Genomic DNA, 27,217 nt, shown 5'->3' on the forward strand with positions numbered 1-27,217 from the left:
ATTTAAATTAACCTAAAAATTAATTAACTGAAATTAATTGAAATTAACCTGAAATTAAAACATTTCTAGAGTTAAAAACAAAATTTTGAAATTTGGAATATCTAGAAAATAAGAATTCTACAGAATACAACTAAATTGTCAGAGAAAAATTTATGGTCCTGAAATATCCATTTTAATAAACAACAGATAGGAAGAAAAAATTTTTAAAACTTCTAAGGAAAGCAGAAAGTGGAAATTAATCCCGAGTATATCATCTGGGTCCAATGAACCCAATTTTAATTTTTGAGTTTTTTTTTTTTTTTGGATCTTAGTTCCCCAAGCAGGGATTGAACCTGGGCCACAGAAGTGAAAGCACCAAGTCCTAACCACTGAACCGCCAGGGAATTCCCAATTTCTGAGTTTCTTATTTGATCAGTTCTAACTATTTGTCCTTACATTCATGACTCACTTTTAGAGGTCTGCCAAAGAACAAAGAGAAAATTTATTTATTTAAAAAAATAAACAAAACTCCTATCTTGCAAGTATGCTGTAACTCTACTGGACTCTTTTATAAATCTACAATATAGAATCTTAGTGATTTTACTATCCCTTATCTTGAAACATTTTGTTATTCTTCATCCCAGGATATATTTTATTTTAACTCATTGTGGTAGCCAGTCTTCAGGATGGTCCCCAATGATCCCTGCCCTTGTCTAATCCCCTCCAGTTGGCTGTGGGCTGCACTTACGTCAAAAGGATAGAAAAAGGTGGAAGTGATGGTGTGTGATTCAGAGACTAAGTTGTAAATAAAAGTATGTGTGCTGTTGCTCATTCTGTACTGGATCACCCACTCTGGAGAAGCCAACTATCAGTTCGTGAGGACTCTCAGGCTGCCTATGGAGAACCCCAGGTAGCAAGAGAGCCTCTTAACAACCATCTGGGTGAGCTTGAAGTAGATCCTCCAGCCCCAGTAGAACTCTGAGATGACTATTGCCTTGAGGCTGACAACCTGATTTGCAGCCTTAGGAGAACCACCCACCTCAGCTGCCCCGCATTCCTGACCCACAGAAACTAAAGATAAATAAATAAATATTTGCTGTTTTAAGGTGCTAAATTTTAGGGTAATTTGTTACGTAGCAATACGTAGCATTCACCAGCGACCTCTAGCTATGCATAAGAAAAAAAAAGACTAAAATAAGGACATGAAAGGATGGAATCACCTAAAATGATGATGAAATAAATCATTAGCAGTGAAATAAAGCATCACTATTACACCATCCTTCAGTTTTCTTATTCTGTTGTCCAAAGTACTGGATTATCTTTCAAGAAGTTTTAATGGAAGTATGGAGATACAATCCTTGTAGTCTCTCTCTTTTTTTTTAAAGCTTTCCCTGAACACAGTTGAGAATTCAGACTTTTTCATTTTCTGTCCATAATAGCAGAGAGAACAAAATCGACAGAGAAAGTCATTTCAAAATTATTAAAGCAATTAGAAGATGAATGTAAAGCGATAGAGAGTTACATCTAGGCCAGCGGCTGGAAAACTATGGCCTTACATATTTACTATCTAACCCTTTAAGAAAAAAAATTTTGGTCTTTATTCTGGACTAATAATGGTGAAATTGTTCATATAAGTAAAGTCTCAGATGATGAGTCTTCAGATGACATATTCTACTTAGGTGAATTTTCCCAAACTCAAGAAATGATATCCTTCTTTTTTTTTAAACTTTTAATTTTATATTGGAGTATAGTTGATTAATAATGTTGTGATAGTTTCAGGTGTACAGCAAAGTGACTCAGTTATACATATACATGTATCTATTCTTTTTCAAATTCTTTTCCCATCTAGGTTGTTACATAATACTGAGCAGAGTTCCCTATGCTATACAGTAAATCCTTGTTGGTTATCTATTTTAAATATAGCAGTGTGTACACGTCAATCCCAAGCTCCCTAACTATCTGTTTCCTCCCCCGCCCCGCCACCGGTAACCGTAAGTTCGTTCTCTAAGTCTGTGAGTCTGTTTCTGTTTTGTAAATTAAGGAACTGATATATTTCTCATGGCAAAAAAGAAAATATGGTATAATTTAGTTAGTCCTTCAACAGGAAGGACTTCATTATATAATATTTTATGATTAAAAACCTGAACCATCCCATTTTGCTAAAAGGACATGTGACAATATTCTTTCATCTTTCATAATGCTTGTACACTAAAATTTACTTACAGTTTGTGGACGGATATGGAAGACAGATGTGTATACAAAGTAATTGGAAGGTAATAAATATGTAGAAATGAAAAACAATAAGATCATTCTAACTGGTATCTATAAAAAAATGAAATGTTTTGCTATTAGGCAACACAGAGGATAGCTATCATCTGTCTTTTTCCAACAAATCGAAGCTTTCAAAAGTACTGTTTTGACGAACCAAGTGCATGAAGAATCAAGGTAATGATAAGCTAGAACATAGCAGAGGTGCATTTAAAATTTAGAGTCTGTCTAAACGCCTAAATGTCTAAATGTCTAAAAATGTAGAGACTGTCATACAGAATGAAGTAAGTCAGAAAGAGAAAAACAAATATCGTATATTAACGCATATATGTGGAACCTAGAAAAATGGTACAGATGAACCAGTTTGCAGGGCAGAAATAGAGACACAGATGTAGAGAACAAACGTATGGACACCACGGGGGGTGGGTGTGGGGGTGTGATGAATTGGGCGATTGGGACATGTATATACTGATGTGTATAAAATGGATGACTAATAAGAACCTGCTGTATAAAAAATAAAATTCAAAAATTCAAAAAAAAAATTTATTAGTCAGTATTTATAAGATAAATATATTTCAGGTTCATGCATAACAGCCAATGAACAGTTAATTGCATTCAAAGAATATTATCTAATTTGGAGATATATATAAACATTCAACACTAGGAAAATACATAATAAAAATTGGGGTTTCTTTATTCCCGTCTTACTCCTAGGTTCTTCATGACATTTTTTTTTTTCTTAGAGACCTACTAGAGAATGGACTTGAGGATATGGGGAGGGGAAGGGTAAGCTGTGACAAAGTGAGAGAGTGGCATGGACATATATACACTACCAAACGTAAAACAGATAGCTAGTGGGAAGCAGCCGCATAGCACAGGGAGATCAGCTAGGTGGTTTGTGACCACCTAGAGGGGTGGGATAGGGAGGGTGGGAGGGAGGGAGACGCAAGAGGGAAGAGATATGGGAACATATGTATATGTATAACTGATTCACTTTGTTATAAAGCAGAAACTAACACACCACTGTAAAGCAATTATTCTCCAATAAAGATGTTAAAAAAAATTGGCGTTTGCTGTATTTAAATTCTCATTGAAATTGCTAACAAAGTTGTTTTCACTATCTCTTTATTCTGTAAACTGTAAAATGACTTGAAATTACATGAGTCAATTCTCATTATTCATGGCAGTTATGTTTTTAAAAGTCACTACAAACAATGAATTTGTGAATACGGAGCCATTACTCCTAGGAGAAACACAGGGCTAGGTTCCTGCAAGCCTCTGGTCACATTACCAGCTCATCAGTACATAACCTTACGCGTGTTTCTGTTGAAAGACACACTATTTCATATATATTGTTGATTCAACAACACTGAACTCATGGCCAACAGTACTACAACTCATGCCTGAACACATCTAACACATGTATTCTCCCTGTAAGGCACATCACAGCCTTCTTGCACTTGGGAACATTAGATATCACTACAGTACAATACTTGGGGGCTATTTTAAAGAGTGAAGTCAAAAGGCGCAAAAGACAGAAAAATGTAAAAAATGTAGAACTAAATAGATTGTGAAAATGACCTTTGTTTACAGTATGAAAGCTGAAACAAGAAAACAGAGCACCACGTTTTCAGCTTTATCTCAGCTGAAAATGTCTGTCAGGTGACTCAAATTTCTCACCCTCTGCACGTGTCCATGAATGATGGTGAAAGCTCCATAAATAATGACTTCGGGATTACAGATAAATTTTAGCAAGCTAGCAAATTTGCAAATATAGAATCTATGAATAATGAGGATCATCTGCAGATAAAATTTTATAAGCAAAAGTTGAAAAGAGAAAGGAAGCACAAATATCTAAAATGATAATGGAAAAATTACCATATAGATATAGGAAAAAAATTAAACAGTAGAAGCATTAGAAGAAAAGCCTGAAAAGGCGGGATGATTCTGACTATACGAAAATTAAACACTATGACTACACAGAAAGCAAATATTTCTGTCAAAATGACAACCACTACAACCATAAGCAAGGTCAAAAGAAATGACAAGCTAGGAGAAAAGTATTTGTAATTCAGAGCACAAAGAATTCTTGCATATCAAAAAGGAAAAACACACATCCCAGTTGAAAAGTAGGCAAAGGTGATGTTTTTAAAGTTTTCAGAAAAGAAAAGATACACAGTTCTCTTAAACACAAGAAAAGGTGTTGAACTTCACAATAATAAGATAAATAAATTATAAATACAATGAGACAATCATTTCCAACTATTAGACTGACAAAGATCCAAAGGTCTGATAACTTATTGGCTAGACTGTGGGAAACAGAGACTCTCATTCAATGTCGGTGGAAATGGAAATTAATACAATCTCTACTGAGAGCAATTTGGCAAAAATCTTTTAAAATTATAAATGTGTATCTTCTTCAATCCAGGAGTTCTAATTCTAGAATCTAATTCTTGATTCTAATTCAATCTATTTAGATAATCTTAAGGATGTATTCAGACATCTACAAAAAGAATTATGTAAAAGAACACTGACTATAGTATTAAATAGCAAACAACTGGAAGCAACCTATACTTCCATCTGTAAGAGCTCAATCAAATAAGTATGGTACACATCTGTATATAAGAATATCTTGCAGGGCTTCCCTGGCGCAGTGGTTGAGAGTCCGCCTGCCGATGCAGGGGACATGGGTTCGTGCCCTGGTCTGGGAGGATCCCACATGCCACGGAGCAGCTGGGCCTGTGGGCCATGGCCGCTGAGCCTGCGCGCCCGGAGCCTGTGCTCCACAACGGGAAAGGCCACAACAGTGAGAGGCCCACATACCGCAAAAAAAAAAAAAAAAAAAAAAAAAAAAGAATATCTTGCATATGTTTAAAACAAGACAGTTTTACATACTGATATGAAGTGTTCTCCAAGAAATACTGAGGAAAGAGTACTTACCTATTATAAAACACTATACGAATTACCTATAAAAATGGAAAAATAAAAAAGTTTAAAGCAGTTAGATGATAGATATAGCTTACCACGTGTACCTTCATTACATATTATTTATTTTTTATCATCAGTAAATGTACACAGCACAAAAATACAAAAGGGTATACTGTGAAGTTCATAATTCAAAAAGATACATGTACCCCTATGCTCACAGCAGCACCATTCACAATAGCCAAAACATGGAAACAACCTAAATGTCCATCGACAGATGAATGGATAAAGATGATGTGGTACACATATGCAATGGAATATTACTCAGCCATTAAAAAGAATGAAATCATGCCATTTGCAACAACACGTAAGGACCTAGAGAGTATCATACTGAGTGAAGTAAGTCAGACAGAGAAAGACAAATACCATATGATATCACTTATATGTGGAATCTAAAATACAGTAAGCCCCCTGCATAATGAATGAGTTCTGTTCCAAGAGCGCGTTCGTAAGTCCAATTTGTTTGTAAGTCCAACAAAGTTAGCCTAGGTACCCAACTAACACAATCGGCTATATAGTACTGTACTGTAATAGGTTTATAATACTTTTCACACAAATTATACATAAAAAACAATCAAGAACAAAAAATAAAACAAAAAAAATATTTTTATGTATGTATGTATGTATGCATGGCTGTGTTGGGTCTTCGTTGCTGCATGCGGGCTTTCTCTAGTTGCAGTGAGCGGGGGCTACTCTTCATTGTGGTGTGCGGGCTTCTCATTGCGATGGCTTCTCTTGTTGCAGAGCACAGGCTCTAGGCACACGGGCTTCAGTAGTTGTGGCACGTGGGCTCAACAGTTGTGGTGTGCAGGCTTAGCAGTTGTGGCTCGCGGGCTCTAGAGCATAGGCTCAGTAGTTGTGGCGCATGGGCTTAGTTGCTCCGCGGCATGTGAGATCTTCCTGGACCAGGGCTCGAACCCGTGTCCCCTACATTGGCAGGCAGATGCTTAACCACTGCACCACCAGGGAAGTCCCCCAAAATAAAACATTTTTAATCTTACAGTATAGTACCTTGAAAAGCACAGTAGTACAGTACAGCAGCTGGCATAGAGGGGCACATTCACATCTTTGAAAGTTTGCAACTTGAAGGTTCGTATGTAGGGGGCTTACTGTATGACACAAATGAACCTATCTATGAAACAGAAACAGAATCACGGACATAGAAACAGACTGGTGGTTGCCAAGGGGGAGGGGATTGGGGGAGGGGTGGAGTGGGAGGTTGGGGTTAGCAGATGTAAGCTTTTATATATAGAATAGATAGACAACAAGGTCCTACTGTATAGCACAGGGAACTATATTCAATATCCTGTGATAGACTATAATGGAAAAGAATTTAAAAAAAAGACTGTATATATAACTGAATCACTTTGCTGTACAACAGAAATTAACACCACATTGTAAATCAACTATACTTCAATAAAAAAATATTAAGAAAAAAATTTAAAGGAGTAAGATGATATATCAATATCTTACCAAGTTTAACTTAATTACATATTTATTTTTTTACTGTCAGTAAATGTACACAGCACAAAAGTAGAAAAAATACAAAAAGGTATACTGTGAAGTTTCCCTCACATCCCTATGTCTTCTAGTCCCTCTTCAGTAGTAACTAGACTATTGCCATGAGATGATAATCAATGCACATACATGCATATATGTAAATGTATATTTACACAAATGGCAGGAAGCATAATACACACAGTTCTGCATCTTCCTTTTTTCATTTAAATATATTTTCCTATCAGATTGCTATACATAACAAACAACAATGTAGTTTAAGAAAAACACACACACAAAAAGAATTAAAAGAATAAACTGAATAATGTTCAAAAACGGATTCAGGGCTTCCCGGTGGCGCAGTGGTTGAGAGTATACCTGCCGATGCAGGGGATGTGGGTTCGTGCCCTGGTCCGGGAAGATCCCACATGCCGCGGAGCGGCTGGGCCCATGAGCCATGGCTGCTGAGCCTGCACATCCAGAGCCTGTGCCCCGCAACGGGAGAGGCCACAACAGTGAGAGGCCCGCGTACCGCAAAACAAATAAACAAACAAACAAACAAAAAACTGATTCAAAGTATTTTAGAACTTTTATTTTATAACATGAATAACAATGGAGAAAGAAATAATTTAAATAAACTATAACAAGTCGATATTCTAATTACGATAAGTGTAAAGGATGAGGGCTTTAGTAACTATTTATTCTTTTGGGGAAGCAATATGACAACACATGATGATCTACAGCACTAATTAGATTATGAGGCCCAATACATGAAACTAATCAACAATTCACAAAAATAATTCTACGGAACTACAGTTAAACAAAAAAAGCCCAAAATAGACCTACTACTGTCATAGAGAAGTATATATATATATACACACACACATACACATACATCCCAATAACCCCGAATTTGACATATGAACCTTATGTACTTGAGAGATAGAGTGTAATATCATTGTTTAGCACATTTTGTTTTAACCATCACAACAGATTAATCTTTCAGAAATCATCCAACTGAAAATTAATTGTTCCAAAATGAAAAGGTGATGCAATGAATTGTGCCATCCAACCAAGTATTCAAAAAAATGATAAAACGTTTGTTTAAAAATAGGAGGAATAGCTGGTAGTGTACTTGTTTTCCTGTGATAGGTTATAAAACTGGGCACAATTTATGATGCAACTGTTTCCAGGCATTGGGCAACAGAGAGCACAGGGTGAGATTCTTGAGAAAGGGAAACAGGTGAGCTTTGCATTCACCCCCTTTGGCTGGACACAATTTCCAAACTGCATCATGAAAGGTGGAGCCTGAGTAGAGAGTACTGTTCTTCCTGAGTGGGTGGAAGAAACAGGGATTGGAGTCTAGGCTCTGGAATAAGGCAGATGGAATTTGAGGAGGTAAGGTCTAGAGAGGAGGGACTTAAAGGAGCCCCAGAAATCTGTGTAGGATTCCCAGTTAGGTCCTTGCCCAAATCCTAAATTATGCACGTGTAGGACAAGACACCACAGAGCCTGGCAGAAGCAGTTGCTGGGGGGCTAAGAGCTGGAGAGAGTTCTGAAGTCATACAGAGTTCTACCACTTACTATGTGGTCCAAAGCAAGTCATTTGGGAATAATAGTAACTAACTTGAGAGTGCTATTAAGATTCAATGAGGGACTTCCCTGGTGGCGCAGTGGTTAACAATCCGCCTGTCAATTCAGGGGACATGGGTTCGATCCCTGACCCGGGAAGATCCCACATGCCACGGGGCGACTGAGTCCATGTGTCACAACTACTGAAGCCTGCACACCTCGAGCCCGTGCTCTGCAACAAGAGAAGCCACTGCAATGAGAAGCCCGCGCACTGCAATGAAGAGTGGCCCCTGCTCTCTGCAACTAGAGAAAGTCCGTGAGCAGCAACAAAGACCCAACACAGCCATAAATAAATAAATAAATTTATTTTTTTAAAAAAAGATTCAATGAAATAACAATGCCTAGCAACACACAGTAATCATTCAAAAAATATAGCTATTATTACTTGTAAAGGGAAGACAAATATGATGTGACAGTTTCTAGTTTCCTTTACAATAAAAACCCAACTAACACAGAGCTAAGAGTCTACTGAAACCAAGTTCTATAAAGTAAGATTTTTTAAAATAAATTTTATTTAAATTTTTATTACAAATTTTGCAGTAAAAGTAAAATGAACAATATCCTAGAAGTCAAAATTCTACCTACAGGTAATGGCAAGAGTAGGGAAACTACAGGGTCCAGATTTTACCAAACAACGTACAACGTTCCAGATCAGCAGCTTAGCTGGAAAAAACATGAAGTTTGTATGCAAACAAATTTCAAATTAAATTCCTGCTCCCCTAACAACTGAGTGGTATCAAACAAGGTAGCTATGCTATCTTTTATATATATATATATATGTAAGATTTTATTTACTCCTAACCAGAAGTATTTATCTAAACACAAAGACTCATTAATATTCAGGTACACTGCTTCACATCTTTCTTCTGCCTAGAAACCAAGTTTTATTTAAAGTGGAATGCAGCTCAACTCTAAATTATATGCCATTTTAAAATATAAAAGGTCAATTTATGTGTCACAATAACTAGTAATGAAAGGATCAGAACTTCGAAGCTCAGAAAATTACTTTCTCCTACAGTATGGAGGTTCCTTAAAAAACTAAAAATAGAGCTACCATATGATCCAGTAATCCCAGTCCTGGGCATATATGTAGAGAAAATTCTAATTTGAAAAGATACATGCACCCCAATGTTCATAGTGGCACTATTTACAATAGCCATAATATGGAGGCAACCTAAATGTCTATTGAAAGATGAATGGATAAAGATGTGGTATATACATATACAATGGAATATTACTCAGGCATTAAAAAGAATGAAGTAATCCCATTTGCAGCAACATGGGTGGACCTAGAGATTATCATACTGAGTGAAGTAAGTCAGACAGAGAAAGACAAACATCATATGATATCACTTACATGTGGAATCTAAAAAAATGATACAAATGAACTTATTTACAAAATAGAAATAGACTCACATAGAAAACAAACATGGTTACCAAAAAGGAAAGGGGGAACAGGGATAAGTTTGGAATTTGGGATTAACAGATACACACTATTACATATAAAATAAACAACAAGGACCTACTGTATAGCACTGGGAACTATATTCGATATCTTATAATAACATATAATGGAAAAGAATCTGAAAAAGAATGGGTATACATACATGTATATGTATAACTGAAATCACTTTGCTGTACACCTAAAACACTGTAAATCCAACTATACTTCCATTAAAAAAATTTAAAAAAAAAGAAAGAAAGAAAGAAAAGAAATTAGTTTCTCCAAAAGCTTCTCCAACTATATTACTTGGTGTCTTCAAAATATGTTGCATTATATAATCTCAGGACAATAGCTGAACCCACGAGTAATAATAATTTAAAACAATCCTGTGCAAAAGAGAACATACTGTATGATTGCAGTTCTAAACTAAGTAAAACTAATCTTTATTCACAGAGGTCAGAATGGTGATTGCCAGGATAGGTAAGTGTGGTGAATCACTAGAAAGGGGTACAAAGGAACTTCTGGACTGAGGGAAATGTTCTTTTATCTTGATGTAGTAACAATGGTATACCTTCTCAAAACTGATCAAACTCTTCACTTTAAATCTGTGCATTTTTTTAAAGTTTATTTATTTATTTAATTTTTGGCTGCGTTTGGTCTTCATTGCTGCATGCAGGCTTTTCTCTAGTTGAGGTGAGCGGGGCTACTCTTTATCACAGTGCTCAGGCTTCTCATTGCAGTGTCTTCTCTTGTTGCAGAGCACGGGCTCTAGGCGCGCGGGCTTCAGGAGTTGTGGCACGCGGGCTCTAGAGTGCAGGCTCAGTAGTTGTGGCGCACGGGCTTAGCTGCTCCGCAGCATGTGGGATCTTCCCCGACCAGGGCTTGAACCCATGTCCTCTGCATTGGCAGGCGGATTCTTAACTACTGTGCCACCAGAGAAGTCCCAATCTGTGCATTTTATTGTATATAAATTAACCTCGAAAAAAGTATTTGGAAAAAAAAATGAGAGTGATGTAAAAATGTTCTTGAATCCTCTTGAAAGGCCACAATTCATACACAAAAATGATAAAACACCAAGTATTTTGTGAAATACCTGAATACTGAATGTCTTCTACTGATTGCTGTATATAAACATGGATTTCTGCAGAAGCAGGAGTTGCTTTAGTTAAACTTTCAGAATTTTATTTCTGAATTGAATTCATTGTTTTCCATTCACCAAGAGCTTCAAACAACACATAACTTAAGTTCATAACCATTAACCCTATAGTTTATTTCTGTTAATGGCAACCATACAGACAAGCTAAACTTACAACATGACTCAGATAAAGTAATCTGTGGCTGATCCCTTAATGAAGGTACTCTTCAAATATGGCAAAAATACTCTTCAAATATCACCTTCTACTTCCTATCTTCTGAATATAGGTACAGACCATGGGATTTTCCATCTAGGATTCTTCATAACCACAAGGGCAATTACTACAGTGAAAGCCAGAAAACAAGCTGTTTTGACTTCATTTTCTCTCTTCTTTGACATTCCCTCCAATCTCTGCTCTAAGCCCATTCTAGACTTCAAAAAACCGTGCCAGATACTGTAGACATGATGAAGAATGAGATGTAGTGCTTTGCCTCTAATGACAGAGGAAAGACAGATATATAAACAATAAAGATAATAAACCGTGAGGGCTTCCCTGGTGGTGCAGTGGTTGAGAGTCTGCCTGCCGATGCAGGGGACATGGGTTCGTGCCCTGGTCCGGGAAGATCCCACATGCCGTGGAGCGGCTAGGCCCGTGAGCCATGGCCGCTGAGCCTGCGCGTCCGGAGCCTGTGCTCCGCAATGGGAGAAGCCACAACAGTGAGAGGCCCGTGTGCCACAAAAAAAAAAAAAAAAAAAAAAAAAGATAATAAACTGTGAAAAGCTATGTAATAGAATAAGCAGAGAACAGATTGAAAGGGAGGAACTTATATGGATGGAGAATGGATAACAATGGTATGACATTTGGGCTAGCCTTAGGCCTTGAAACACACTGCCCTAATGCTTCTAGCTTTTGCATTCTCTGCCTGGAATACTTCAGCCCAATTCATCCCCTGCCTAGTTTTTCTATTCATCTCTTTAGACGAACTGAATAACCTAGCTGAAGAACTTCAATTGAATAAAACTGACTTTTAATCAAAGAATGAAATACAGGTAACTACACTTTTAAATGTGAGGATTTATATAATTTAAAAAATATCCCTCCCAGGAATGAATAGATTTTGAAAAGATGTTTTTCGAAATTTGCTTTTCAAGGCAACATGGAAACATCCACTAAGAATCATAATGTCCACAACCTTTTATTAAATAGTCGCAACACAGAAAGTTACCCTAACGCTATGACAGAATAGAATCGAGTACTACATATAAGAAGATATTTACTAATGTTATTGAGAATGCCAAAAGCTATTGAACTAAAGGAACAGTGGCATAACATACAGGCAAACAAGCTGATAGAAAGAAGATGTAAAAACATTAAAAATGTGATATTAAGTGGGGATATAGTACACACACATGCACAAAATACTGATGACAAACATCAGTATTTGGACCAATATATGGACCAAAAGTGTAAAATAATATGTAAAAAGGGAATACAATAATAGACACATAGATTTTACTAATTTAGTTAAAAATACTGAACACTTTTCTTATGTACTTTTCATACTAAATTTAGTTAAAAATACTGAACACTTTCCTTATGTACTTTTCAAACACACAGAAAATAGAAAAAAATAGTATAATGAACATCCATATGAACACCACTTAGATTCAATAACAGCCATATATGCTTCATGCACACACATATATAGATTTTGCTAAATCATTTAGAAATGTATTACAAACACTGTAACACTTCACTTCTAAATACTTTAGTATGCAAATTTAAAGACATTCTTCCAGAAACTACAACACCCTTATCACAGCTCAAAAAATTAGCAATAGTTATCTAATATCATTTAAAATCCAATTTATATTCAAATTTCCTCAACCCCCAAGTCTCTTATAAATAGCTTTTCAAAACCAGAGTCTAATGAGTAATGAAGGATGCCACACTGTATTTGGCTGTTATATCTCAAGTCACTTTTAATCTGGAATAGTTACCCACTCCATGTCATTTTTTCTTTCATGACACTGACTTTTTGAAGAAAGGAGGCCAGTTATCTTCTACAACATTCCACGTTCTGGACCTGTCTGATCATTTCTTTTGTGGTGTCATTTAACTTGTTGCTCTATCCCCAGTATTTCTGATAAATGGGAAAGTAGATCCTAAAGGTCTGTTTAAATTCCAGTTAAACTTTTTTGACCATAACACTTCATAGGTAATACAGTGTATTTCATACTGCATCTCAAATGAAAAAGCAAGTCTGACTGTCTGATTACAGTGACGCAAAGTTTCATCTCTGATTCTAAGGATCTCTTTATTATAAAGGTATGTTTTCCTTGCAATACAACCAACCAACAAGTATTTGCTGAGATGATACTTTGACATCATAAGAATTCTAGAGGGGATTCAGATCAATCTTTTATGAAATAGTTTTTGCATCAAAATGTCTTTAATATTGTTTTACATTAACTTTTCTACTTTTCAATATTTCAATTTTTAAACATATATTTTCTACAAACTACAAAATTTATTTAAAAAGTAACATTCTCTTTTATAATGATGGTAGACTTACTCCTTAATTGAAATGTGAGCACGTTCTTTCTTTTTGACTTTGTTTGAAACCCTGTAAGTAAAATAAAGGAATTTAGAAGCATAGAACACGGGAGAAAATATTTGCAAACGAAGCAACTGACAAAGGATTAATCTCCAAAATATACAAGCAGCTCATGCAGCTCAATATCAAAAAAACAAACAACCCAATCCAAAAATGGGCAGAAGATCTAAATAGACATTTCTCCAAAGACGATATATAGATTGCCAATAAACACATGAAAGGATGCTCAACATCACTAATCATTAGAGAAATGCAAATCAAAACTACAATGAGGTATCACCTCACACAGGTCAGAATGTCCATCATCAAAAAATCTACAAACAATATATGCTGGAGAGGGTGTGGAGAAAGGGAACCCTCTTGCAGTGTTGGTGGGAATGTAAATTGATACAGCCACTAGGGAGAACAGTATGGAGTTTCCTTAAAGAACTAAAAATAGAACTACCATACAACCCAGCAATCCCACTACTGGGCATATACCCTGAGAAAACCATAATTCAAAAAGAGTCATGTACCACAATGTTCACTGCAGCTCTATTTACAATAGCCAGGACATGGAAGCAACCTAAGTGTTCATCGACAGATGAATGGATAAAGAAGATGTGGCACATATATATAGTGTAATATTACTCAGCCATAAAAGGAAACGAAATTGAGTTATTTGTAGTGAGGTGGATGGACTCAGAGTCTGTCATACAAAGTGAAGTAAGTCAGAAAGAGAAAAACAAATACCATATGCTAACACATATATGAGGAATCTTAAAAAAAAAGAAAAAGAAAAAATGGTTCTGATGAACTTAAGGGCAGGAAAGGAATAAAGACGCACACACAGAGAATAGACTTGAAGACACGGGGAGGGGGAAGGGTAAGCTGGGACAAAGTGAGAGAGTGGCATGGACATATATACACTACCAAGTGTAAAATAGCTAGCTAGTGGGAAGCAGCTACATCGCACAGGGAGATCAGCTTGGTGCTTTATGACAACCTAAGGGATAGGGAGGGTGGGAGGGAGACGCAAGACGGAGGGGATATGGGAATATATTATACATATAGCTGATTCACTTTGTTATACAGCAGAAACTAACACAACATTGTAAAGCAATTATACTCCAATAAAGATGTTTAAAAAAAAAAGAACACACATTTTATACAGACGTGAACATTTTGTTTCACATAAGACATTTCATTAATTCTCTTCAACAAAATGTCATCAGAAAATAAGTTTACAGCCTTCAAATGTACTTAAAAAGTGACTCCAAAGTAAACAATTATTAGGCTGCAATTAAGAAAGTTTTCTTCTTTCACTAAGTCTGAAGATGTTTCTGAGTGAACATATATCTTATTTTCTGTCAAATAAAATATATAATGTGTCATACTCATTTATTAAAATAAAACCATTAAAAACCAGTACTCACTAGACAAAAATATTTTATAACTTAAAAAAAATCAAGACTCAAATATTTACTGTTTTTCCTGGTCATATTTAGCACGAATGTCCTACTCCTCTCTTCTCTCTTCTGGCCTCAATGCCTTCTATCTTTCCCTACATATATACTAGCTTTCGACTTCACTATTACTCTATATCTTTGAGGCCACAAGATATATTAAAGGGGATTTGTTACTAATAAGTACCGCAGTTAGAGCCTGTGCTATGTTATTTCAATAACATTACTCTCATTCATCTGCATTCTGCTAGGATTTCTAGAAAAAGAAAAATGTATAGGTTAAGAGCTAGACCCAAATCCTGTCTGGCTGCTCTTATGAGAACAGGTTGGTAATGGAAAAGTTGTCAATCATGTATGCTTCTGTGGAGCGATGGTTAAGAATCGCTACCTGAAGGCAACGCTCTCTAAAACACACATAAGCTATTGGAAAACATGACAATGAACAGTAGCTGCTTCTTTTTAATGGTAAAAATTTCCAAGAGACAAAAATGCAAGATCTAGGAAATGGCAATTTGCTTACACTTCTGAATATGAACATAGGTTTATATGTTAATTTATGCAAATATACAAATAATACTGCAAAAAGTAAAGATCATTTCTCTGGAACAAGTTAATCATAGCTTAGCCCTAAATTTGTGGCAAATATACTAGACAAGGCTGCTTTCCTAGGAACTGCTGCTTGAACTCACAAAAAAACCAGAAACATCTGCATTTTGTTGGTTAGGACCAGAGTTCAAAGTCTGTTGAAAATCTGCTAGGTTTTAATAACAGTACAATCAAGTATGTGAAATATGAATGTTTATGAGTACAGTTAACCAACTTTAATTTTCATCCAGGTCATCCTTCAAACCAAATATACTCTGACACGTTAGAACATTCATATTTTTAAACTGCTGCTAGAGTTATCAAAGAAGAAAGCAATAAGGTATATAACTATTTAAGGCTGTGGTAAAACAAACATTTTCAAGTTGTGCCAGTGGCAATACACATGGAAAGAATTGTGGAAAGGCAGTCAACAGTATCAAAAGCTACTAAAATGTTTAAAAACTAAACTAAAATAAAATATTTATACTTTTTGACCCAATAATGATACTTCCAGATGTCATAAGGAAACAATCTGCAAGAAGCTTTATATATAAGAATGGTTATCTAATTACCAGAGGAAAAACTTGCTAATGTTCAACATTTAGCAAATGATGAACTTATTCTGAACCAGACTTACTATGAACCAGGCACTATTCCAGATGCTAAAGATCCAAGGTTATAAGAGAGACAAGATCCCTGCTCCCGTGGAGCTCAACACTCTACTGGAAGGAGACAGATAAACAGGTAAAGAAAATCATACCAAGAACGATAAATGCCACACAGAGAATCTAAGTGGGGTGATATAATAGAGAATGAGGGCGGATCACTTCTAGCTTAACCAGGAAGATGAAATTTCAGTTGAGATCTGAGTAACAAGCCAGACAAGTGAAATACAGGGTAACAGCGTTCCAGACTAAAGAATAACGAAGGCCCAGAAGAAGGTATAAATCTGGACATGAGCAAGAAAAGAGGCCAGTGTTGCAGGAGTGTACTGAGTAAGAAGAGTGTGGAGGAACTTCCCTGGTGGTCCAGTGGCTAAGATTCTATGCACCCAATGCCCGGGTTCAATCCCTGGTCGGGGAACTAGATCCTGCATGCATGCTGCAATTAAAAGAGTCCACATGCCACAACTAAGAAGTCTGCATGGTGCAACTAAAGATCTCGCATGGTGCAACTAAGACCCCATGCAAATAAATAAATAAATATTTGAAAAAAATAAAATAAAATATCACTCTAGCTGCTGTATTCAGAATGGATTTGGCAGGATGGGACATGAAATTTCATAAGCAAAAAGAATACTTGGAAAAAAAAAAAGAACACTTGGGATCTGCTGCAGTAAGGTAAGAGATAATGATGTCTTATCCAGGATATATAAAGAGCTATTACAACTCATCAACAAAAAGACAAACAACCTATTTAAAAAATAGGCAAAGGATGTGAACAGACAGTTCTCCAAAAAAGATATATAAATGGCCAACAAGCACATGAAAAGATGCTCAACATCATTTAGTCATTAGGGAAGTGCAAATCAAAACCATAATAACATATCACTTCATACCCACTAGGATGGCTATAATCAAACAAGGAGACAATAGTAAGTGTTGGTGATGATGTGGAGAAATAGGAACCCTCACACATCACTGGTGGTTATAATAAAATGGTGCAGTCACTTTATTTATTTACTTATTTATTCTTTAAAGACTTTTTTTTGATGTGTACCATTTTTTTAAAGTCTTTATTGAATTTGTTACAATATTGCTTCTGTTTTATGTTTTGGTTTTTTGGCCGAGAGCCACGTGGGATCTTAGCTCCCTGACCATGGTTCCGCTACAGCGAACTTTTGAGCCAGCAATTCTATGCCTAAATATATACCCAAGAAAACTGAAAACATACGTCCATACAAAATTTTATACACAAATGTTGATAACAGAATTATTCATTGTAGCCAAAAAGATGAGACAACCCAAATGTTCATCAACTGATGAATGGATAAGCACAATGTGGTACATCCATGCAATTAAAAGAAATGGGGACCTGAACGAACATTTGGACAATATATCTCGGTTAAAAAAAGAGATGATAGTATCTTGAATGGGTATTAGTGGAGAGAAATCAAAGTGCATTGATTCAGGATCTGTATGGAAATAGTCAACAGAACTTTCTTACAAATTGGTTATAAAAAGTGAAGGAAAGTGAGGAATCAATCAACGCTAACTCCACATTTGTGGCTTGAGAAAATGGTGTTGCTAGTGCATCAGTGTTACTGCTTACTGAGATGGAAAGGCTGTGGGAATAGAGGTGTATGAAATAACACTAACAGTTCAGTTTTAGCTATATTTGGTTTGAGATGTACCTAACAGACATCCATGTGGTGAGGGAAAATAGGCAGTTGGATAAACAAGTCTCAAATTCAGAGCTAGACATCTGAGAACTTCCAGTACAGACATGCCATTTTAAGTCCTAGAGCAGATGAGGTCACCTAGTGAGAGTTTATAGTTAGAGAAGAGAAGGGGGCTATTGGTTGGGCATAAGGAATCCCACACAGATATTGGGTAGAGGAGGAAAAGCTGTTAAAGGAGTCTAAAAGGAGCAGCTGAGGAAGAAGGTATCAGACTAGTAGATTAAAACGTGTTACTGAAGGCAGGAGAAAAAAGTCTTTCCAAAGTGTAGTCAAATATATTAAAATGCTGCTGAGAGGTTAGAGACATAAAGCAGAGAACTGACCACTGAGTCAGCAATCTGGAGGTAAAATCTCAATACAGGGCTTCCCTGGCGGCACAGTGGTTAAGAATCCACCTGCCAGTGCAGGGGACATGGGTTCGAGCCCTGGTTCGGGAAGATCCCACATGCTGTGGAGCAACTAAGCCCGCACGCCACAACTACTGAAGCCTGCGTGCCTAGAGCCTGTGCTCCGCAACAAGAGAAGCCACCGCAATGGGAAGTCCGCGCACCACAACAAAGAGTAGCCCCTGCTCACTGCAACTAGAGAAAGCCCACACGCATCAACGAAGACCCAACACAGCCAAAAATAAATTCATTAATTCATTTAAAAAATCTTTAAAAACAAAAAAATCTCAATACAGTAGGAAAGACAGAAGTCTACCTGACAGGCCTGAAGAGAATGTGAGATAAGGAAGTAAAGAGGAAAACTAGAGATAATTTTTTTTTTTGCGGTACGCGGGCCTCTCACTGTTGTGGCCTCTCCCGTTGCGGAGCACAGGCTCCGGACGCGCAGGCTTAGCGGCCATGGCTCACAGGCCCAGCCGCTCTGTGGCATGTGGGATCTTCCCGGACTGGGGCACGAACCCGTGTCCCCTGCATCGGCAGGCAGACTCTCAACCACTGTGCCACCAGGGAAGCCCCTAGAGATAATTTTTTGAAGAAGTCTGTCTGTGAAGCGGAGGAGAGAAATGATGTGATCACCAGGGAAGTTAGAAAGAATATAGTTGAAGTAAATGGTCAGTAAATTTAGTGAAATTGGTCACCAACAGAATGACGAGTAAGAAAAGCCAACTTCATTTTTTTGGCTGCACAACGTGGCATGCGGGATGTTAGTTCCCCAACCAGGGATCAAACCTGTGCCCCCTGCAGTGGAAGCACAGAGTCCTAACCACTGGACTGCCAGGGAAATCCTGAGCTAAACTCTTACAGAATGTCTTTATATATAGAAAGATGAACATAAAAACAGTACATTTCTCATGAGCACTCATATATACCTGAACACAGAGAAAGAGATTTTGATAGGTTATACGGCAAACTAATATCAGTGGTGACCTCTGGAGAAGGGTAGAAACTGGGCCTGGCTTTTTTTTTTTTTTTAATTAATTTTTATTGGAGTACAGTTGATTTACAATGTTAGGTTTCTGCTCTAGAGCAAAGTGAATCAGTTATACATATACATATATCCACTTTTTTTTAGATTCTATTCCCATATAGGTCATTACAGAGTATTGAATGAGAATTCCCTGTGCAATATAGTAGGTTCTTATTAGTTATCTATTTTATATATAGTAGTGTGCATATGTCAATCTCAGTCTCCCAATTTATGGGCATGGCTTTGGTCACCAACAGGATTTTTGTCTCATCTTTAATTTTTGAAAATTTTACAAGGTTTTATGTTTATCACTTGTAATTAACAAATATATATTTTTAAAGGATACAAAACAATGTAAATGGTATGAGGACAAAACTGTATTTAAAAAGTCAGTCATGTAAGACTAAAGAGATTTGACAACAAAAGGTAACACGTGGCCCTGGACTGAATTCTAGATTAAGAAAACAACTTTCTTTTGTTGTAAAGGACATTCATAAGACAACTGGCAAAATCTGAATAAGGCCAGTAGATAAGATCATAGTATCAGTATTAATCAATTTAAGTTCCTGATTTGATAACTATATGGTGATTATACAGAAGAATGTTCTTGCTTTCAGGAAATACATAGTGTATTTAAATGCTAGGGGCATCGTATCTGCAACTGATTCTGAATAGCTTCGGGAGGAAAAATATAGATAGATACAGAGAAAGAGAGAGGAGAGAGAAGGAAAAATGAAATGAATGAGAAACCTAAAGGGGTAAAAAGTTGACATTTGGGGAACCTACACATGGTAATTCTTGTACTATTTTTGCAACTTTTCTGTAAGTCTGAAATTATTAAAACAACAACAACACACTTGTATTCTGGTTTGGTTACCTACCAAAGCTGAACCTTCACATACCATGTGATCCAGCAATTCCACTCCTAGGTATATACCCAAGAGAAATGAAAACGTACATCCTCACAAAAACTTGTACACGAATGTACATAGCAGCATTATTCATTACAGCCAAAAAGTGGAAACAACCCAAATGGATAAAATGTGGTATACACAACAGACCATTATTCGGCAATAAAAAATGAAGTACTGATACATGCTACAACACAGATGGATCTAGAAAACATTAGGCTGAGTGAAAAAGGATACACACAAAAGAACCCATACAGTAGGTTTCTATTTATTCAAAATGTCCAGAATAGGCAAGTCCAAAAGAAGACAGAAAGTAGTTTAGTCATTGCCTACTGCTGGGAGGTTGGGGAAAATGAGGGTATTTGATTTTCTTGGGGTTGGGGGGTAGATAATGAAATTATTCTAAAATTAATTGTAGGGACTTCCCTGGTGGTCCAGTGGTTAAGACTCTGCACTTCCAATGCAGGGAGTGCAGGTTCAATCCCTGGTCAGGGAACTAAGATCCCACATGCTGTGCAGTGTGACCAAAAACAAATAAAATGAAATGAAACAAAATGAAATGAAATGAAATAAAATAAAATTGATTATAGTGATGGCTACATAATTGTGACTATAATAAAAACTAAAACCACTGACCTGTGCACTTTAAATGGGTAACCTGTATACCATGTAAATTGTACCTTAATAAAGCTTAATTATTAAAAGTATTTAATAGCCCCAAATTGGAAACAAAACCAAATGTCTGTCAATGGTTAGAATGAATAAACAGATTATGGTATATGTATACAATGGAATGAAATACAGCTACAACCACACACAACAATGTAGATTAATCTCACAAAGTGCTGAGCAAAATAAGCCAGCCATAAAGGAGTATATGTGTGATTCTATTCACAAAATTAAAAAATTTGATGACATTATAAGTCAGGAAAAGGGTCACCCTTAGGAAAGCGATTGGTAATGACTAGAAGGGTATAAAAGGAAACTTTAGGATTGTGGTCTTTTTCTTGATATTAGCGCTGATTACACAAATATGATCACTTTGTGAAAATTCATCTATCTGTGGACTTCTAATATGTGTACTCTTCTGCTTGCATATTTCAATAAAAAGTTTACACTAACAACAACAACCAAACAAAGCCATGAACCTTTGCATAATATGAACCTGAAAACAAGGCAAAATATGGTGCATCTGGGTACTAGAACTATGGATGAATTTTGCCCCCTCTATCTTTCCTGTCTAAAAAATTTAAAAATAAACATAACTTATGCCAATACTTTATTTATAATTATTTTTCAAAATACAGTTGGCCTTCTGTATCCACAGATTCCACATCTGCAGATTCAACCAACTGCAGATCAAAAATATTAGAAAAAAGGAATTCCAGAAAGTTCCAAAAAGCAAAACTTTAATTTGCTACATACCAGCAACTACTTATATATCATTTACATTGTATTAGGTATTATAAGTAATCTAAAGATGATTCAAAGTACACAGGAGGATGGGTGTAGGTTATATGCAAGTAGTATGCCATTTTCTAGAAGGAACATGAGCATCCCTGAAGTTTGGTACCTGCAGGGATCCTAGAGCCAATCGCCTGCAGATACCGAGAAAGGACTATATTTCATAATTTACAGAAAACATGCAGAGAAATTTGAAGTGCAGAAGGGGGAAGCTTAGAAAGTTATCAGATGACTGGTCTCAAAACACATTACGATCTATTAATTTAGTTTCCCTTATCGTTACGGTCATTAAAAGGGCAACTTCATCATACCGTACAAATATATCAGGGTTATACAACAGCTGAAGAGTAGCTTTAAAGAAAGAATATTGGTGGAGGAATGTACAGATGATATACTTATAAAATTACATCTTCAAGTCAGTTGTTTAATTTCTTCTATATATTAGTTAACTAAAAATTCAAGTATCACATCATAATCTTAGCATGCCATATTAGTTTCATTTTTTAAAAACTTTAAAATTTCCTGCTAAATTACAACAGAACATGTCTGCAACAGATAGATGCATAAAACGAGAAGTTTGGAGCCTCAGTCCCTAAGGTCCAGTTTGGCATTTATCACACCGGATTTTCACTGTGCACAAAAATAACCTATTTTTTTGTCTTTCTTTTCCTTTTTTTGGGGTGGGGCGGGGTGGGGGGGTGGGGGGTATTATCCTTCCTTTTTCCATCTCCTACAACCCATTTTATTTCAAATCAAAACAGAAAGACTGAGATTGGAAAAAATTTAGAAAAAGTTTCATTAAATTAGAAAATGTACACATTTGTCCCTTGATAGCCATGGCGGTGGGGGGATGAGTTCCAGGATACACCCCCATCCCGCCCTGCCACTGAACACCAAAATCTGCGGATGCTCCAGTCCCTTATATAAAATGGCACAGTACTTGCATGTCACCTACGCACATCCTCTCCTATACTTTAAATCATCTCTAGGTTACTTATAATATCTAATGTTATGTAAATAGTTGTCAGCATGCAGTAAATTCAAGTTTTGCTTTTTTGGAACTTTCTGGAATTTTTTTTCTTCGAACATTCACAGTTGGTTGAATGCTTGGATGCAGAACCCATGGATACAGAGGGCCAACTGTAATAAAAATAACCTAATAATATGAAAGATTTTTAAATGCACTACAACAATACTTAGTGGGGACAATACAAGAGTAATTTTAGCCTCAGCTGTATTGTTTAAAACCGTAAGGTACAGACATACCTTGCTTTATTGTACTTTGCAGATACTGTATTCTGCACAAATTGAAGGCTGGGGCAACCCTGTGTTGTCAGATAGTAGCTAGCTTTTCTCAGCAATAAAATATTTTAAAATTAAGGTATGTACACTGCTTTTAAGACATAATGCTATTACATACGTACTAGAATACAGTATAGTGTAAACATAACGTTTATATGTACTAGGAAACCAAAAAATTCATGACTTGCTTAATTGTGACACTCACTTCATTGCAGTGGTCTGGAACTGAACCTGCCTATAGTTTTCGACTCTTAGGATTTACCTAACATAAGAAACCACTTTTTAGTCACAAACAAAACAAAGTCACAAAACCACAAAGTGACTGTCAGGAAAGATGCTGAGTGATCACTTACCATATAGTAACCAGTATGATAACCACTCATGTACCAAGAGATTAACATACTTCCCAAAGCATCAGCATCATCCAGAGAATCTGGACATATAGGAGGTGGTGGTGGAATTATCTGGAAATGGAGAAAGATACACTTTAAAATCAGTAGACAAAAACATAAGGTCTGGAAACCTATTTTACGTACAGAATGCTGGATGTTAGTTGTATCTTTCCCTACATTCCATGTCATCTCCTAGTTAAAATTTTTTTTAAAAATCTGGGATTTGGAGAAAGCCAACCAGTAACAACAACAAGAGACCAATAAAATTAAATTGAATAAGAATCAAAAGGTAACAGGTCACATAAAATATTTAAACATTTTGCTTTCATTAGACCTATTTTTCTGTTCCATTATGAAGCTATAGGTAAAAGACCAAGGATAAATACTTCTATAGTTTTCCTCAAAAAACACCCACACAGCGTTTCAAGTAAAAGTTCTGGCTAGAACATCTGCACTGCCCCCACTCCAGTGCAGTCTGCCAAAAAGTGTCTTTGTATTTTGCTTATTGTTGATATCTAAAAGTCTGTCATTAGATATCTGGACAGTCTACGTGATCAGACCATGCTTGGAAGGGTAAAACATTAATCCTAAGGTATGGTGTAATTAAATCCTTTTGGATAGGCACTATCTCCCTTAGAATGAGATAACTGGTGCCGGGAAGGAAGCATGAATAATATGGGCTATAAGAGGACTGAGTCTGGGTAGCAGAAGGTCATTAAAAACAAAAACCCTGGGACTTCTCCGGTGGCGCAGTGGTTAAGAACCAGCCTGCCAATGCAGGGGACACGGGTTCAAGCCCTGGTCGGGGAAGATCCCACATGCCGCAGAGCAACTAAGTCTGTGCGCCACAACTACTGCTCCTGCGCTCTAGAGCCCGCGAGCCACAACTACTGAGCCCGCGTGCCTAGAGCCCATGCTCTGCAACAAGAGAAGCCACCGCAGTGAGAAACCTGGGCACCACAATGAAGAATAGCCCCCGCTCACCACAACTAGAGAAAGCCGCACACAGCAACAAAGACCCAACGCAGCCAAAAAACAAAACAAAACAAAACAAATCCTGAAGTTTAGTCCGAATTTTTACCCATCAGAACCTGGCTGTGACATTTCCGAACTACCTATGTTCTGCTAAATCCCAAACTGTGTAGGAAAGGAAAGTTTAATCTGAATTCTTTTGCACTTACTGGTGGTCCAGAAGGAAATGGAGGCAGCCAGCATGACGGGAAGGGTGGCGGTGGTGGGCCACTGAATTTTAGACCTGGCTGTAAAGAACATTTCAAAGAAAGACCAATTTAACAGTTTCCATATGTAAAGAGCAAAAAAGAATTCAATGTCAAAAGAATCGAAATAATTGCCCAGAATAATATCTATATTATTCATATCAAAAAGGTTAAATAGAATTTCACATACCAAATGCTGAAGTCATATAGACTCATAAATTTAGATTTTTCTCGTTTCCTTTATGTAGACATTCAGGCAGTAAAGCCAAAGTAAGAAAAATTTAAAATTACCTAATAAATCAGAGACCGTATACTCAGCAAGACATTTCCATCATAAAAGACCGTATTCTCCTGCAATTTCATTAACTAAATTGCATAAACTATTGGACGTCCTTTCAATTACATATGCTAATTTAGAGCATATATTATAAAAATTAGTGTCTCTCACTTAACAAGAAAAATCAGCCCCCTGAGACCAATGAAGCATGTTTATTATGTATATAAATTAAGAGGTCTGACCATTCTGAAAAATGTAATAGAATATAAACCTCAATAAGGAAGCTCTCAACAGGGAATCCTAAGGAAAAGTTTTAATGTCATGCTTGATTTTACAAATCTTTATTATTATCACTGCCTGAAGAAATCAATGCTTTATACAAAACTACTGGACAGGGACTTTGATTCCATGATATAACCTAAACTAAAAATACTTTTTGTTTAAGTTGATTTGCTACTGATAACCAGAAGAACCATGAATAAAAACAGTATTTATATTTTGCTCTACAAAACAGTCTGGGAGCTTCCTTGGATTTCACCTGTATCAGATGTAAATACTGTGTTCTCTTCCAATTTTTATATACCTTATACAAGTGACACAGGGAACTACAGCACAATATCCAGCTGATGATAAAATATTATACTTTCAAACTTAAGTTTGCTAAACTATTTTTTAAATTAATTTTTATCGGAGTATAGTTGCTTTACAATGTTGTGTTAGTTTCTGCTGTACAGCCAAGTGAATCAGTTATACATGTACATATATCCCCTCTTTTTTCGATTTCCTTCCCATTTAGGTCACCACAGAGCACTGAGTAGAGTTCCCTGTGCTATACGGTAGGTTCTTGTAAGTTATCTATTTTACACATAGTATATATGTCAATCTCTAAAAGTTTGCTAAGTTATTACTCTAGTACACCTAATACTCTATAAAAATTGTTAGGAAAGAAAGGCTTTCATTATAAACTATTCTGCATTGCTATCTTATTTCCTTTTCAAAGAATTCTCAGGTATGTATTTACAACATCTATGGAAAGCTACGAAAGTTTCATGAGGGAAATCCCTAGCAGTCCAGGTGGCCCGGGTTCAATCCCTGGTCCGGGAATTAAGATCCTGCAAGCTGCAGGGCGCAGCCAAAAAAAAAAGTTTCATGAGAAAAGCTACAAGCCACTTAATGGAGGGGCTGAATGTTCCAATACTATGTTAACTATTTCCTGAGAAACCTTTTCTGAGTAGAAGTTTACCTTTCCTGGTCCCAGACCTGATCCTGGCATATGGGGTGGTGGAGGGAGAAAAGAGTTCCATGGAGCAGCTTTTGACTTGATGTTATTTGGTTTATTTACAGGAGACCTGGAGGAGTTCTCACTTTCATCTGTTGAAATTTGACTTTCATTTTCATTCTTTTAAGAGAAAGAAATACATGTACTTTTGTTATAAAAGCATCAATAAGAAAAATATAATGCTTCAGTGGATCAAACTGACAACCAGTTATACTGCTTAATTTCTCATCTGGTTTCTGCTTCCAAGAATTCCATTTTTTTATCCTTACCTCCTGAGCATCCTGTTCTATATTATTAGCTACTTCAGAGGTTGTGGAAAGTAGATCAGACAGATTTTGCTCCTCTCTGTTTCCATATCCAGTGTAAATGACAACACAGGTTTCTCTCTTAAAGTCAATCGAAGCAATGGTAGCTGGGTAAACACAGCCATCTTCTGACCAAACGGCAGCACATTTTTCACCAACTTTCCACTATAAAAGAAACCAAAGACAGACACACACACACACACACGCACATTTCTTTAAAAGAGGGTAAACTATACTCTTGTGTGGGTGGAGTGGGGTTGGGGGTAGAGGGGACAGTCTCCGGTTAACTGTTCTGGGAGGCAGAATGTTATAGTGAAAAAACTTGGGGCCAAAAACACAGGAATCTGAATTCTAATATAAATATAACATGACATGGTCCTGCCATTTATATAATCATGGACCAGTTTCTTAATGTCCTTGAGTCTTACTTTCCTCATCTGTTAAGTGGGTGTAGTATAATCTGCCTCACATATTTGTTGTGAAGAACAGAAAGGAGGGGAAGCATGTAAAGTGTCCAGTACGCTAGCCCAGCACATAGCACGTGCTTATCAAACATCAGCTCTCTTCCCCCTTGGTAATGATGAAACTAAAGCAACTAATGAGACACCAAAATAATTAGCTTCTATGTGGACTGTTTGAAATAGCAGAAATGACTCTACCCAGAATAT

At 36.6% G+C, this 27,217-nt stretch overlaps 1 protein-coding gene across 8 annotated transcripts in view; it reads right to left on the reverse strand.

The window, feature by feature from the left end:
- Window positions 1-27,217, reverse strand: part of LOC132486175 (survival motor neuron protein) — a 45,027-nt gene that overhangs the window by 701 nt on the left and 17,109 nt on the right. For 2 of the 8 annotated variants that reach the window (XM_060093006.1, XM_060093007.1), the window contains exons 4-9: window positions 26,514-26,714; window positions 26,209-26,364; window positions 24,653-24,730; window positions 23,433-23,543; window positions 13,517-13,567; window positions 5,188-5,213 (exon numbers count right to left, since the gene is read on the reverse strand). In XM_060093006.1, the coding sequence (XP_059948989.1) occupies window positions 13,520-13,567; window positions 23,433-23,543; window positions 24,653-24,730; window positions 26,209-26,364; window positions 26,514-26,714 (594 nt within the window). In that variant the 3' untranslated portion in view covers window positions 5,188-5,213; window positions 13,517-13,519. Of the gene's footprint in view, window positions 1-5,187; window positions 5,214-7,389; window positions 10,782-13,516; window positions 13,568-23,432; window positions 23,544-24,652; window positions 24,731-26,208; window positions 26,365-26,513; window positions 26,715-27,217 lie in introns of those variants that run through there. The other 6 variants (XM_060093003.1, XM_060093005.1, XM_060093008.1 and 3 more) reach the window with 4 other exon arrangements.

This window comes from Mesoplodon densirostris, chromosome 3 (genome assembly GCF_025265405.1).
Source record: "Mesoplodon densirostris isolate mMesDen1 chromosome 3, mMesDen1 primary haplotype, whole genome shotgun sequence".
In the NCBI taxonomy this organism is placed as follows: Eukaryota; Metazoa; Chordata; class Mammalia; order Artiodactyla; family Ziphiidae; genus Mesoplodon; species Mesoplodon densirostris.